At 41.7% G+C, this 13,877-nt stretch overlaps 1 protein-coding gene across 1 annotated transcript in view; it reads left to right on the forward strand.

Moving 5' to 3' along the window:
* TAF4B (TATA-box binding protein associated factor 4b) overlaps window positions 1-13,877 on the forward strand; it is a 248,083-nt gene that overhangs the window by 70,365 nt on the left and 163,841 nt on the right. Inside the window, exons 5-6 of the mRNA XM_069731234.1 lie at window positions 7,411-7,533; window positions 8,479-8,568. Of these exons, the coding sequence (XP_069587335.1) occupies window positions 7,411-7,533; window positions 8,479-8,568 (213 nt within the window). The remainder of the gene's footprint in view (window positions 1-7,410; window positions 7,534-8,478; window positions 8,569-13,877) is intronic.

Raw genomic sequence — 13,877 nt, forward strand, 5'->3', positions numbered from 1 at the left:
CATTCAAAATAAAACAATAAAAAAATCAAATGTACACATATTTGGTATTGTCGCGTTCAGAATCGCCTGATCTATCAATAAAAAAAAGGATCAGCCTGATCCCTTAACGGCGTTGCGAGAAAAAAATTTGAAACTCCAGAATTATGTTTTCGTGGTCACTGCGACATTGCATTAAAATGCAATAACGGGCGATCAAAAGAACTTATCTGCACCAAAATGGTATCATTAAGAACATCAGCTCGGCACGCAAAAGAGCCCTCACCCGACCTGAGATCCCAAAAAATGGGAGATGCTACGGGTATCGGAAAATTGCGCAATTTTATTTATTTTTTTTAAGCAAAGTTTGGAATTTTTTTTTACCACTTAGATATAAAATTACCTAGACATGTTTGGTGTCTATGAACTTGTAATGACCTGGAGAATCAAAACGGCAGGTTAGTTTTAGCATTTAGTGAACCTAGCAAAAAAACAAACAAAAAACAAGTGAGGGATTGCACTTTTTTTGCAATTTCACCGCATTTGGAATTTTTTTCCCGTTTTGTAGTACACGACATGCTAAAACCAATGATGTCGTTCAAAAGAACAACTTGTCCTGCAAAAAATAAGCCCTCACATAGCCATATTGACGGAAAAATAAAAAAGTTATGACCCTCGGAAGGAGGGGAGCGAAAAACGAAAACGCAAAAACGAAAAAAGCTGGGGTCATGAAGGGGTTAAATGAACCGACTGATAAAATATATAATACATTGGGTTCAGTAGTTCAGTGCAGGATATGCACTGCTTTCATAATTTGGGAAAGTTATAAAATGTCCTATACATGTCTGTTCTGTTATCTAAGGATCTCTGCTTTTAGTTGAGATGAATCTGTGCTGCACATCATGTACATGCTCTGGAGTGAGGCAGGGCTGTGGAATCGGAAGTCAGGGAAATTGTGGAGTCCGAGTCTGAGTTGGTGGTTTGGCTTAACGACTCCACAGCCCTGTTAAAAATTACTTAAAGGAAAATGGGACAATGCAAAAGTTTTGGCATCCTATTTTGCAAGTATCACAGCTTGAAAATGCTTTTTGTCGCCAGGCAAAAGTCTTTCAATTCTTTCAAGGATTTTCATCCATTCTTCCTTGGAAAATTCTTCCAGTTCTGTGAGATTACTGGGTCATCTTGCAGCATTGCTATATTTTGAAGCCTAGCCACAGATTTTCAGTGGTGTTCAGATCAGTGGATGGTAAGGGCCCTTGGTAAAATCTTCAGTTTGTGCTTTTTGAGATAGTTTACTGTGGATTTTGACCTGTGTTTAGGATCATTATCCATTTGTAGAAACCATTCTTTTTTTAAACTTCAGCTTTTTTACCGATAGTGTTATGTTTGCATAAAGAATTTGTTGAAATTTCATTGCATCTATTCTTCCCTTTACACGTAAAATATTCCCCGTGCCATTGGCTGCAACACAACCCCAAAGCATGATTTATCCACTAATGGTTGGCGAGATGTTCTTTTCCTGAAATTTTTATTTTTTTTTTTTTTTTTTTTTCCTCCACACATACCTTTGATCATTATGGCCAAAGATTTCTACTTTAGCCTCACCAGTCAACAGGACTTGTTTTCAAAATGCATCAAGCTTGTGTTATATGTTCTTTTGCATACTTCTGAAGCTGAATTTCATGCTCATGATGCAGGAGAGATTTTCTTGTGATAACTTTTATATGGAGACCATATTCGTGCAGGTGTCTCTGAACAGTAGAAAATGTAACAACTCCATTGTTTGATAAATCTTTCTGAAGGTCTTTTGCAGTCAAGCAGCAGTACTGATTTGCCTCTCTAGCAATCCTACCAGTAGCTCTTACTGAAATTTTGCTTGGTCTTCCAGACCTTATCTTGACCTTCACTATTCGTATTCACTGCCATTTCTAAATTACATTTCAAACTGCAGAAAGGGCAACTTGAACTTTACTATCTTCTTATAGCCTACTGCTGCTTTGTGGGCCTCTACCATTTTCATTTTCAGAGTGCTAGGCAGCTGTTTTGAAGGACCCATGGCTGCTGTATTTTGGCACAAGGTTAAAGGAGGCTGGCTTTTTTTTAAGCTGGGAACTTGTCATCACCTGGCCTTACATAAAGATAGTGAACAAGCCATAACCCTAACATGTTAATTAAGGTCAAAGTTATCTGAGCACAGAAATCTTCAAGGGTGCCAAAACTTTTGCATCACAGTATTTTCCTTTTTTGTAATTTTTAACTTGTAAAAGATAAATATATACATGTACATGCCACTGTACTTAAAATTACTACCTTGGAATGTGCACCTTAATCTATTTTTCCAGGTCACCACCTGACAGCACCATGGAGGACGTCCTTCTTATCAATAATAGGACAGGAAACACGAGAGGTTAAAAGGACCCTCCCCTTACCACCCTTCAGTGTTTTTCCTGTCCCATTGTGGATAGGAACGTCGAGAGTGAAAGACCGACCGTTCTGAGGGGGAGATGTGGATCGGGGGGCTCTGCTTCTTCCTTCACACAGTGAGGCACCCACAGGCCGACACCCGCCCGAGGGTCCCTCAGCCTACCAGTGCGGCGCTGCTCCTGGTCTGAGGGGCGCTTTACCCTGCTGGGGGCTCTCAACCCTTCCGTCGCGCCCCCAAGAGTAACGGGCTCTGGATCGCCTCTGCTGATGCGGTACACCTACACGCGGCCTTTCCGGGGGAGGTCAGATGGCGGTACACTCTGCTCTCAGCGCCGGCTGCGCCTCACTTCTGGATCGCGGCCGAGAGTGGCAGGGCGGCGTCTCCTCCATGAAGGAGTACTTCCGGAGCGGTCGGATGGTGCGGGAGCGCCGTAAGCATGATGCAAAGCATAAAAAGGTAAGTGGGCTGTGGGACAAACAAAGCATAGGCTATCCTCAAGCTATCCTCAGGATGGAGGATACGGCTAAGACTGATATGGGGCAGGAGGACTTGGGACACGTAAGTGACAGAATAGAAGCCCCTAAGTGCACATAGAGGCAGTTCCACAGTAGCAGCTACAATTATATTTTGTAAGTTTCCTCCTTGCCAGAGAAGATTTGTAAAGAAACCAAGCAAAAATAGGAAATGCCCTGTGTGAGACGTGCACCAGCCAAATTGTGGGAGAGGAGTAGGCATCTCTTATGTCTAATATGAGAGCCATTATAAGAGAGATTCAGGCCACGGTATCAGGACTGGTACTCCCTCAACCCTCACATTCAGAGAGATCCAGGAAGAGACCAGGTGAAGAGTTTTCCTCGGTGGACTCGATCCCTTCCGATTCAGAGCTGGAGGAGGAGAAAAGTAGAGAGCCTCCAGAAAAGGGAAGGAGATATTTGTTTTCCGCTGGGGACACGGAAGAGCTTCTTGAAGCAATAAGACAGACTGTGCAGATTGAAGAGCCTCATGCGATGTGTTCTGTACAGGATGAAATGTTTGGGGGGGGGTTATGCTCTCAGACTTCAAAGGTCTTCCCGGTAAACTCCCGTATCCGCTCTATGATTTTAGAGGAATGGGAGGAGGCGGAAAAAAGACAAACGATCCCCAGAGACTTTAGACTCCGCTTACCATTTGACCCAGATGAGGTCAAGGAATGGGTAGCCGCTGGCAAAGGTGTCCAAAAGAACAGCCATTCCTTTTGAGGACTCCTCTAATTTAAAGGAGCCTGGACATGGACAGGAAGGCAGATGGCCTCTTAAAAAGGGCTTGGAAGAGTTCAGCAGCGATCATTGGAGCAAATATAGTTGCGACATCGGTAGCTCGTTCCAAGCATCTGTGGATAGATGATCTCTAGGATCAGTTATCAGCCAAAACTCCTAGAGAAATTATATTATAATCCCTTCCTCTTTTGAAATTGGCAACCGCTTTTCTGGCAGATGCCTCTGCAGAATCGATTAGATTTGCAGCTAGGAGTCAATCCCTATCTAATGCAGCCTATCTGGCTTAAGAGCTGCACTCTAAGAGCAAGCTTTGTTCTATACCCTTTTCCAGAGGCAGAGTCTTCGATGATATTTTGGAGAAGGCTTCAGACGAAAAGAAAGAGTTTCCAGAGGAAAAACCAAAAAGATTTCAACCCTTGCGTAGACCCTGTTATAATAAAAAAAAAAAACATTACAGGGGGAAAGGGAAGCAAGGTATATGGAGTTATCGGAAAGGGGGAGAGAGCAGAGTCAAGAATAAGGACTCGAGCTACTCAGGTTCTGGGTCCAGCTTCCGAAGGAAGAGTAGGGGGCCGACTATCCGGGTTTCTAGGGGGATGGCAGGAAATTACCACAAGCCCTTGGGTCTTACAGGTTATTTCCCAGGGATACAGAATAGTTTGTATCTCCCCCTCCCGAAAGATTCCTCGTTTCCAGCTCCCATCTAAATTCAGCTTCCCCTATGTGGTAAGATATCCAGGACCTCCTAGACATAGCGGCATTTGTTCCGGTACCCCCTCGGGAAGAACGCAGAGGTCACTACTCAAATCTCTTCTCGATAATAAAACCATCGGGAGAGGCGAAAACAATAATAAACCTAAAGCTTTTAAACAAATGGGTAAAATACAAAAGGTTCAAAATGGAGTCGATTCGGGCAACCATTCCTCTGTTAGGAAAGGGTGTGGTAAGGTGTACTCTAGATCTAAAGAGTGCATACTACCATGTGCCAATTTACCCAGACCACCAAAAGTTTGAGGTTTGCGGTAAAAAAGGGGGAGAAAAATCTACCACTACCAGTTTCGATGCCTCTCCTTCGGCCTAGCGTCAGCCCCCAGGGTATTTACGAAGCTCATGGTGGAAGTAGGTGCTTATCTAAGGAATCAAAACATTATGGTGATACCTTACCTAGACTACTTTCTAATAGCAGCAGACTCTGTAGGCCAGCTCAGAATCAACTGTCAATCCCTGATCTCCACACTGCAAAAACTAGGATGGATCATAAACTGGACCAAATCAGATCTAGTATCCAAACCAAAAATAAAATTCTTGAAGGTTATACTAGATTCAGAAGCGAGAATGTCTTACCTGCCAGAAGAGAGGCTAATGGGCATAGTAGAAAAGGTTCATCAATTTGCCCAAAGCCGAATTTCTATCAGAGACGCAATGAAGATCTTGGGATTGATGATGGCCTACATTCCTTGTGTGAACTGGAGTCAGTTTCATTCTCAGCTATTGCAGGAGGAAGTCCTTGCATCCTGGGACGGAAAGCAAAGCTCGCTGAACCAAGGATTAAGACCGTCTCCTCGGGTCAGGAAATCCTTGAAGTGGTGGACTCTTCCCAGAAATCTCAGAGTTGGTGTGGCGTGGCTTCAAACCCCTGAGGTCTCGGTCACGACAGACGCAAGTCAACAAGGCTGGGGAGCTCACGTCCAGGGAAGATACTTTCAGGGACGATGGAGTCAGAAGGACAGCAGAAGATCATCAAGATACTGAGAACTACACGCAGTCTTAAGGTCTTATCAGCCGCCCAGTCTTTGGTAAAGAACAGGCATGTGAAAATCCTCTCAGACAATACAACAACCGTAGCCTTCCTTCGCCGTCAGGGTGGTCCAAGGCATATAACGTTACAAGACCTTGCAGAACGAATCTTCAAATGGGCAGAAAATTCTGTACTTTCGATCTCGGCAGTACATCTGGAAGGCACCAAAAATCAGCTCGCAGACTTCCTGAGCAGAAGAGAGGTGGCCCCAACAGAGTGGGTTCTGAATAACGAAGTCTTCAGCAGTCTGTCAACGTTGGGGAAAACACAATGTGGACCTATTCGCAGTCAGGCGCAATGCAAAAGTCAAAACTTTTTACTCCCTAAATCTTTGGGGAGGCCCAGCAGGGATCGATGCCTTCTCACATCCCTGGAACAGCGCGTTGCTGTATGCATTCCCTCCTCTGGCACTGATTCCAAGAACTCTCAGGAAAATTTGCGAGGACAGAGCCAAAGTCGTAATCATAGCACCTCTTTGGCCGAAGAGGAGTTGGTTCCCTTACTAAGAAAGTTATCAGAAGAGGAACCCTTCCTGTTGCCAGAAAGAAGAGATCGATCTTCTTCATCAGGGCCCGATTCTACACCAAAACCCAGAAGCTCTGCGGTTGGCAGCCTGTATCCTGAACGGCACGTCATAAAAGCAAAGGGACTGTCTGATGTTATTTCTACCCTTCAAGCCATTAGGAAACCTGTGACGTCTGCTATTTATACTGACCATCCGGATATTCCTATGATCCTTGAATTTTTAGACTCAAAATTCAGGAAAGGGCTTAGACGTAGTACTTTGAGGGTCCACGTAGCAGCCCTGAGTGTTTTTTATGATTCCCCTCTGTCATCTCACCCTTGGATAAGTCTGTTCTCTAGGGCAGTTCAGAGACTAAAACCTTTTAATTAGATCGGTACCGCCTTGGGACCTTAACCTGGTCCTTAATAATCTATGCGAACACCCGTATGCTTTAGCAGGGAGCATGGAGATCAGTAAACTTTCTCTTAAAACTGCGTTCTTAGTGGCAATTACGTCAGCAAAGAGACTGGGAGAATTACAGGCTTTATCCATCCAGAATCCGTATTTAAAAATATTCTATGATGGATTAGTCTTAAGACTCGATCCAGCCTTTCTCCTGAAAGTTGTCTCAGACTCAAATATGAATCAGGAAATTGTTCTTCCCTCTTTGTCCGTTCCCTAAAAATCAGAAGGAAAGGTTTTACCATAATCTGGATGTTAAGGAAACAGTGCTCAAATATCTTGATTCAACTAGACCCTGGAGACAGGATAGCAATCTGTTTGTCCAGTTTAGGGGCCCAAATAAAGGGAAAAAAGCATCTAAAGCAACCATTGCGAGATGGATCAAATCTACAATTAGCTTAGCTTATGAAGCGCAGGGAAAGAGTTCCCCGGCTGATCTTAGAGCCATGGCCACGTCGTGGGCAGAGAAAGGGGGCCTTTGGCAGAACAAATCTGCAAAGCTGCATCCTGGTCCAGCTAGTACCTTCTCAAAACATTATAAGCTAGTAGTATCAAAACAGTTAGCTTTTGGTAGAAAGGTGCTTCAAGTAGTAGTCCCACCCTAATACCATTCTCCTTTAGTATTCCTCCATGGTGCTGTCAGGTGGTGACCTGGAATACGGTAATTAGACCTACCGGTAATTTTATTTCCAGGAATCCATCCTGACAGCACTATTAGCTCCCTCCCTAATGTTTGATCTGTATGTATCTGTATGTGATGTAACATTTGTATGACTGATTATTTTGTTGGAATAAACCTTATTTTTGCATCCATCCAGATGTGTTACTTTGAAAAGCACTGAAGGGTGATAGGGGAGAGTCCATTTAACCTCTCGTTTTTCCTGTCCCATTATGGATGAGAAGGACGTCCTCCATGGTGCTGTCAGGTTGGATTCCTGGAAATACAATTACCGGTAGGTCTAATTACCGTTTTTTGTCATTTAACTAGGACATCCTGGATAATGTGAAGAAGTGCAAGAATTTTCTTGCAACATTAATAAAGCTGGCATCGAGTGGACCTCAGTCACCAACCATGGGGCAAAACGTCAAAAATTTAGTGAAAAACTTGCTTGTAAGACTTTCTTGTTCTGATTTAAATGTAATTTAATTCATTTTCTAAATGTAAAACACCGAGAAATGTGTGAGGATAATTTCCAATAGATTCTGGTTTACTGGTGGAATAGCGAGATCTACTCTTAATATTTCAGTAAAGAAAAAAATTTATGTCAACCTGGCTGTACTCGTTTCAAGTCAAGGACTCCTAAGATTTGATGTAAAACAGATCCATCAAATGTGTCAGGACTTTTGATTTGTCTCGATTCTCATTTTTACCTTATGCCACTGTTAGAAATATAGTCTTAGCCAAATTTGTATAATCCAGCAACAGGGCTCCTAAACGGTGTTGTGTACCATGTGAAACGGTATGGAATTTGAGGAGCGTAACAGTGCACTGAGCCCATTGGCCATACAAAATTGTTTTGTCAGGTAAACCACTAAAAGCTATATTTGTTTGATTTTTTTTTTATAGGGGATAAGTCCCCTACACACCTGTATTAGTTGTGTAGTTAGTCTTTTGGGTTACGGACTCCCTTTAAGCAATTGTGATATCGAATGTCACGGCTTTAAAGAGACTCTGTCACCTGAATTTGGAGGGAACAATTTTCAGCCATAGAGGCGGGGTTTTCGGGTGTTTGATTCACCCTTTCCTTACCCGCTGGCTGCAATATTGGATTGAAGTTCTTTCTCTGTCCTCCATAGTACAGGCAATCTTGCCTTGCGCAGGCGTGTTCTATGGAGGACAGAGAATGAACTTCAATCCAATATTGCAGCCAGCGGGTTAGGAAAGGGTGAATCAAACACCCGAAAACCCCACCTCTATGGCTGAAATTGTTCCCTCCAAATTCAGGTGACAGAGTCCTTTTAAAACAAAATGACCACGAAAGCAAGCTGCAAACTTGGTTCATGTGCTCAGACCTTGTGAATTTCTTATTAATTTTATATCTTTTTCGTATTCAAGGATTCAAAACTTGAACCGGAAGAATTTACTACAAAATTGTACAAGGAGCTGAAGTCCTCACCACAGCCTTATCTAGTGCCTTTTCTGAAGGTATGTTATGAATGTTTTCCTATTCAGGGCTGTAGAGCTTTTTCATCTAAGTTGTCAATACTAATTAAAATGTACCAAGTTGCCTTCAGACTACAGAGCATGTTACTATTTGTGAGAAAACGGACCGATTTATTTTTCCTTTATAGGCTCATCCATGTTGCATCCATTGTTGTTTTGTCACTAAAGTGGTGTACTTGGCTTGGGAATAATCAAGACCATTGTAAAATCACGTTTCCATACAGTCACATTAAAATTGAAAAAAAACTCTGGAAACTGAAAAAACCTTTTTACTGATTTTGCCAATTTGATTTGTCTTTCATTCACTGTCTGCATGTTACAAAAAAATAGTAATCTTCCAATTTTCACAGCTGCCGCTAGGTTTTTTTTTTTTTTTTTAAATTATTAAGCTTCTTTTACACTGAATGATAATCGTAGGTGCTCATTTCCCAATGATCTTGCTGTATAAACAGGCTGCTGATGAACCAACAAAACACTTTTTCATCAGGTGAAATGATCCGCACATCGCAAAATATCATCATTCTCATGAGTGCATTGTCCTTTGTAAACAGGACTCGCACCAATGGTATTCATAGCAGCCTATGCGCACGAAGTGATCTGTTACAGATACCGGTATCATAACTGACCCTCCTGATTGTTTATACAGATTGGGAAGCACTGACAAAGCTTCAAGATGGAAAAATACAAAATGGTTTAAAGTGTACCTGTATATTTGAGAGATACGACCACCAGCAGTGATCCGCTCAGTGTCCACTCACCCCAACGCTCGTTTCGCCGCCAGCTATCAATGCACTTTTTCTTTGTATAGTGTATTTCAGCTCTAAGTTTTAGGGTTTATTCCATTTAGGACTATGGAACCATCGGAGATCTCATGCATATATAGTGGATTCTGATGTCCTTAAGGCTACTTTCACACATCAGGTTTTTTGTTTCAGGCACAATCCGGCTAATTTTCTGAAAAACTGATCCGTCGCAAATAGTGAAAAACTGAAGCGACGGATCCGTTTTTCTGCTGGATCTGTTTTTCACTCGGGAATACAGTGACTTCCTGTTCCAAGAGAGATTGATTTCTGTTAAAAACTGGATCCGGACGCCGGATTCAGCCATATATACCTGTGTTTCATATGTTTTTGGCAGGATCCATCATTGTGCGGTTTTCCGCCGGACAGAAAAAAACGTTGCTCTGGACGTTTTCTCCGTCTGCCGGAAAACTAAATTTTGACGGAGATGGCAAAAAACGGATGCAATGTTGGGACGTCAGGCGCAATCCGGCGCTAATACAACTCTGAGAAATAAACAGTTCCTTTTTTTACAAATTCGCCGGATTGTGCCTGATGCAAAAAACCTGATGCGTGAAACAAAGTCTCTACTAGATCTTTTTTTTTCTAACTGAGACCACCGCTATATCTTGGATGTTTTTCCATGTGCTTATGCACCACTGCTAAGGGAGATTCTTGTTGGCTTTGGGTTCTTCAAGTGACGATGCTATGGGGGGGCTCATTGTACTTTTATTGTACCCCAAATTCTCCCATTGACTTTTTCAGCTTCCCTCTTACGGCACTTTCTGTTTTTTTTAAAGCTATGTTTCAATTAAAAAAATGTTTTTAGTTATTGGATTTCTTCATCACTCTTCCGTATTTACCACACGGTTTTGGGTTTAAGGTTGTTGCATGTTTGGCATCTGCATACTTGTACTGACCTGGATAACCAGGTCAGTTTTGTTCAAGATAATTGTTCTTGTTTTTTGTTATGTAAACCCCTTTTCACACGTAAAGTGCCATGGAATAAATGGTGCTATAATAATAATAATAAACAATAGTATAATGAAAATTGTAACTAAAAAAAACACAAAAAAGCAATTGTACAACTGCACTTTTTTGCAATTTCAGCGCACTTCGATTTTTTTTTTCCGTTTTCCAGTGCATTATATGATAAAATAAATGGTGTCATTTAAAAGTGAATCTCGTCCTGCAATAAACAAGCCCTCGTATGGCCATATTGACAGAAAAATAAAAAATGTAGCTCTTGGAAGAATGAAGGGGGGAAAAAAAAGGAAAATCGCCCAGTGGTGAAGGGGTTATAACCTTTTTAGCCGGCACAGTGTGTAATATAAATGAAAACACAAGATGGGGAAAAAAAGCAAAAAACAGTTTTTAATAATCTTTTTATGGGTGTAAAGTAATAATCAAAAAGTTAAAGAAATTTCTTTTTTTTTTTTTTTTTTTTTTTTTAAATTACATTTTCCGCAAAAAAAATAAATAAAAGTAACTGTAAAAATAAACCAATATATTACAAAAGAGGCAAAAATAACACAGGTCTGCAAAGTAAAAATTGTTTGAAAGTATAAACAAACACTTTTTACTTTTCAGTCTCTGAACTCCGTAAAAATATTGAAAAAATTCCATCACGTACAGTTGTTTGTCACAAACACTGACTCCATAGGCTTTTTCTTGCACTTTAGTTTTATATATAAAATAAGAGGGGATTATAGGGAGAGAAATGGGAAGCGCAGACTTCTGAGTGTAGTAGTTAGTTTCCCAAGGTGTGTACTCAGTGTGAATCCACTCACCTTTTTGGTGTCTTGATATACTGTGTATATGGATCATTCCATTCCTCTTTCCACTCTGTTTGCTGCAAAAGATCTGGGAACTGATGAGCGCAATGAACAGTGCTTTCATAGGCGATAACACTTTGTGAATGTTTTTCCCAGCAATAAATGATGATGATTAGTGTTGAGCATTCCGATACCGCAGGTATCGGAATTCCGATACCGAGATCCGATACTTTTGTGGTATCGGGTATCGGTATCGGATACAAAGAGATGTGTAAAATAAAGAATTAAAATAAAAAATATTGATATATTTACCTCTCCGGCGGCCCCTGGACTCAGCGCGGTAACCGGCAGGCTTCGTTGTTCAAAATCAGCGCTTTTAGGACCTGAGAATCACGTCCCGGCTTCTGATTGGTCGCGGGCCGCCCATGTGACCGCCACGCGACCAATCACAAGCCACTACGTCTTTGAAAGTCATTAACGCGCTCATTTTTCAAAAATGAGCGCGCTAATAGCTTGCGGTGACGTCGCGGCTTGTGATTGGTCGCGTGGCGGTCACATGGGCGGCCCGCGACCAATCAGAAGCCGGGACGTGATTCTCAGGTCCTAAAAGCGCTGATTTTGAACAAAGAAGCCTGCCGGTTACCCGCGCTGAGTTCAGGGGCCGCCGGAGAGGTAAATATATCAATATTTTTTATTTTAATTCTTTATTTTACACATCCCTATGGATCCCAGGGCCTGAAGGAGAGTTTCCTCTCCTTCAGACCCTGGGAACCATGAGAATACCTTCCGATACTTGATGTCCCATTGACTTGTATTGGTATCGGATATCGGTATCGGCGATATCCGATATTTTTCGGGTATCGGCCGATACTATCCGATACCGATACTTTCAAGTATCGGACGGTATCGCTCAACACTAATGATGATGGAACTCGATATTCTGATTCAAGGATGATTTTTATTTCTAACTAAAATACAACCGGTTTTGACTTCTTAGAGTCTTCCTCAGGTATATGCATGACATTATACCTGAGTAAGACTCTAAGAAGTCAAAACCGGTTGTATTTTAGTTAGAAATAAAAATCATCCTTGAATCAGAATATCGAGTTCCATCATCATCCTTCAGGAGCGCATATTGCTGGGAAAAACATTCACAAACTGTAGTTTTACTGCTTTTGCATGACCTTTTGGTGGGTGATTTGTGTCAATAGACTGGTTAGAAATGGATTTTCATGGTATAGAAGCAGAGAAAAGGAATTCTGCTGATGGAAAGAACATTACTTCACCCCGAAGCCTGTTTTCAACTTCCTGACCAGGCCATTTTTTTCAATTCTGACTACTGTCACTTTATGAGGTCATAACTCTGAAACACTTCAACGGATCCTCGTGATTCTGAGATTTTCTCGTGACATATTGTACTTTATGATAGTGGTAAAATTTTTAAACTTAGTTTTTATGCCCTTGCATTAGACACACTTGAAGTAACTTTGAGGGGCTTATATGACAGAAAATGCCCAAAAGTGACACCATTCTAAAAACTGCTCTCCTCAAGGTACTCAAAACCACATTCAAGAAGTTTATTAACCCTTCAGGTGCTTCACAGGAATTTTTGGAATGTTTAAAAAAATTGAACCTTTAACTTTTTTTCACAAAATGTTAGCTTCAGATCAAATTTGTTTTATTTTACCAAGGGTAACAGGAGAAATTAGACCACAAAAGTCGTTGTACAATTTGTCCTGAGTACGCCGATACCCCATATGTGGGGGTAAACCACTGTTTGGGCACATGGCAGAGCTCGGAAGGGAAGGAGCTCCATTTGACTTTTCAATGCAAAATTTGCTGGAATTGAGATCTGACACCATGTCGCGTTTGGAGAGCCACTGATGTGCCTAAACAGTGGAAACCCCCACAAGTGACACCATTTTGGAAAGTAGACCCCATAAGGAACTAATCTAGATGTGTGTTGAGCACTTTGAACCCCCAAGTGCTTCACTAAAGTTTAGAATGTAGAGCCGTGAAAATTAAAAAATCATTTTTTTCCCCACAAAATTATTTATTTATATAGCACCATTAATTCCATTGTGCTGTACATGAGAAAGGGGTTACATACAGGGTTATAGATATCGTTTACAGTAAACAGGTTTACAGTGACACACTGGTACGGAGGGGAGAGGACCCAATGATCTTTTAGCCCATAATTTTTTATTTTCCCAAAGGTAACAGGAGAAATTGGACCCCAAAAGTTGTTGTCCAATTTGTCCTGAGTATGCGGATACCCCATATGTGGGGGGAACCAACGTTTGGGCGCATGGCAGAGCTTGGAAGGGAAGGAGCGCTGTTTTGGAATGCAGACTTTGATGGAATGGTCTGCGGGCGTCACGTTGCGTTTGCAGAGCTCCTGATATACCTAAACAGTAGTAACCCCCCACAATTGACCCCATATTGGAAACTAGACCCCCCAAGGAACTTATCTAGCTGTGTGGTGAGAACTTTGAACCCCCAAGTGTTTTGCAATAAAAAGGGTCTTTCAGTGTGTGACGGCTGCCAATCATAAAAATCCGCTAAAAAACTCGCTATGAAAGTAAATCAAACCCCCCCTTCATCACCCCCTTAGTTAGGGAAAAATAAAAAAAAATGTATTTATTTCAATTTTCCCATTAGGGTTAGGGTTAGGGCTAGGGCTAGGGCTAGGGTTAGGGCTAGGGTTAGGGCTAGGGTTAGGGCTAGGGCTAGGGTT

This window comes from Ranitomeya imitator, chromosome 6, assembly GCF_032444005.1.
Source record: "Ranitomeya imitator isolate aRanImi1 chromosome 6, aRanImi1.pri, whole genome shotgun sequence".
NCBI lineage: Eukaryota > Metazoa > Chordata > Amphibia > Anura > Dendrobatidae > Ranitomeya > Ranitomeya imitator.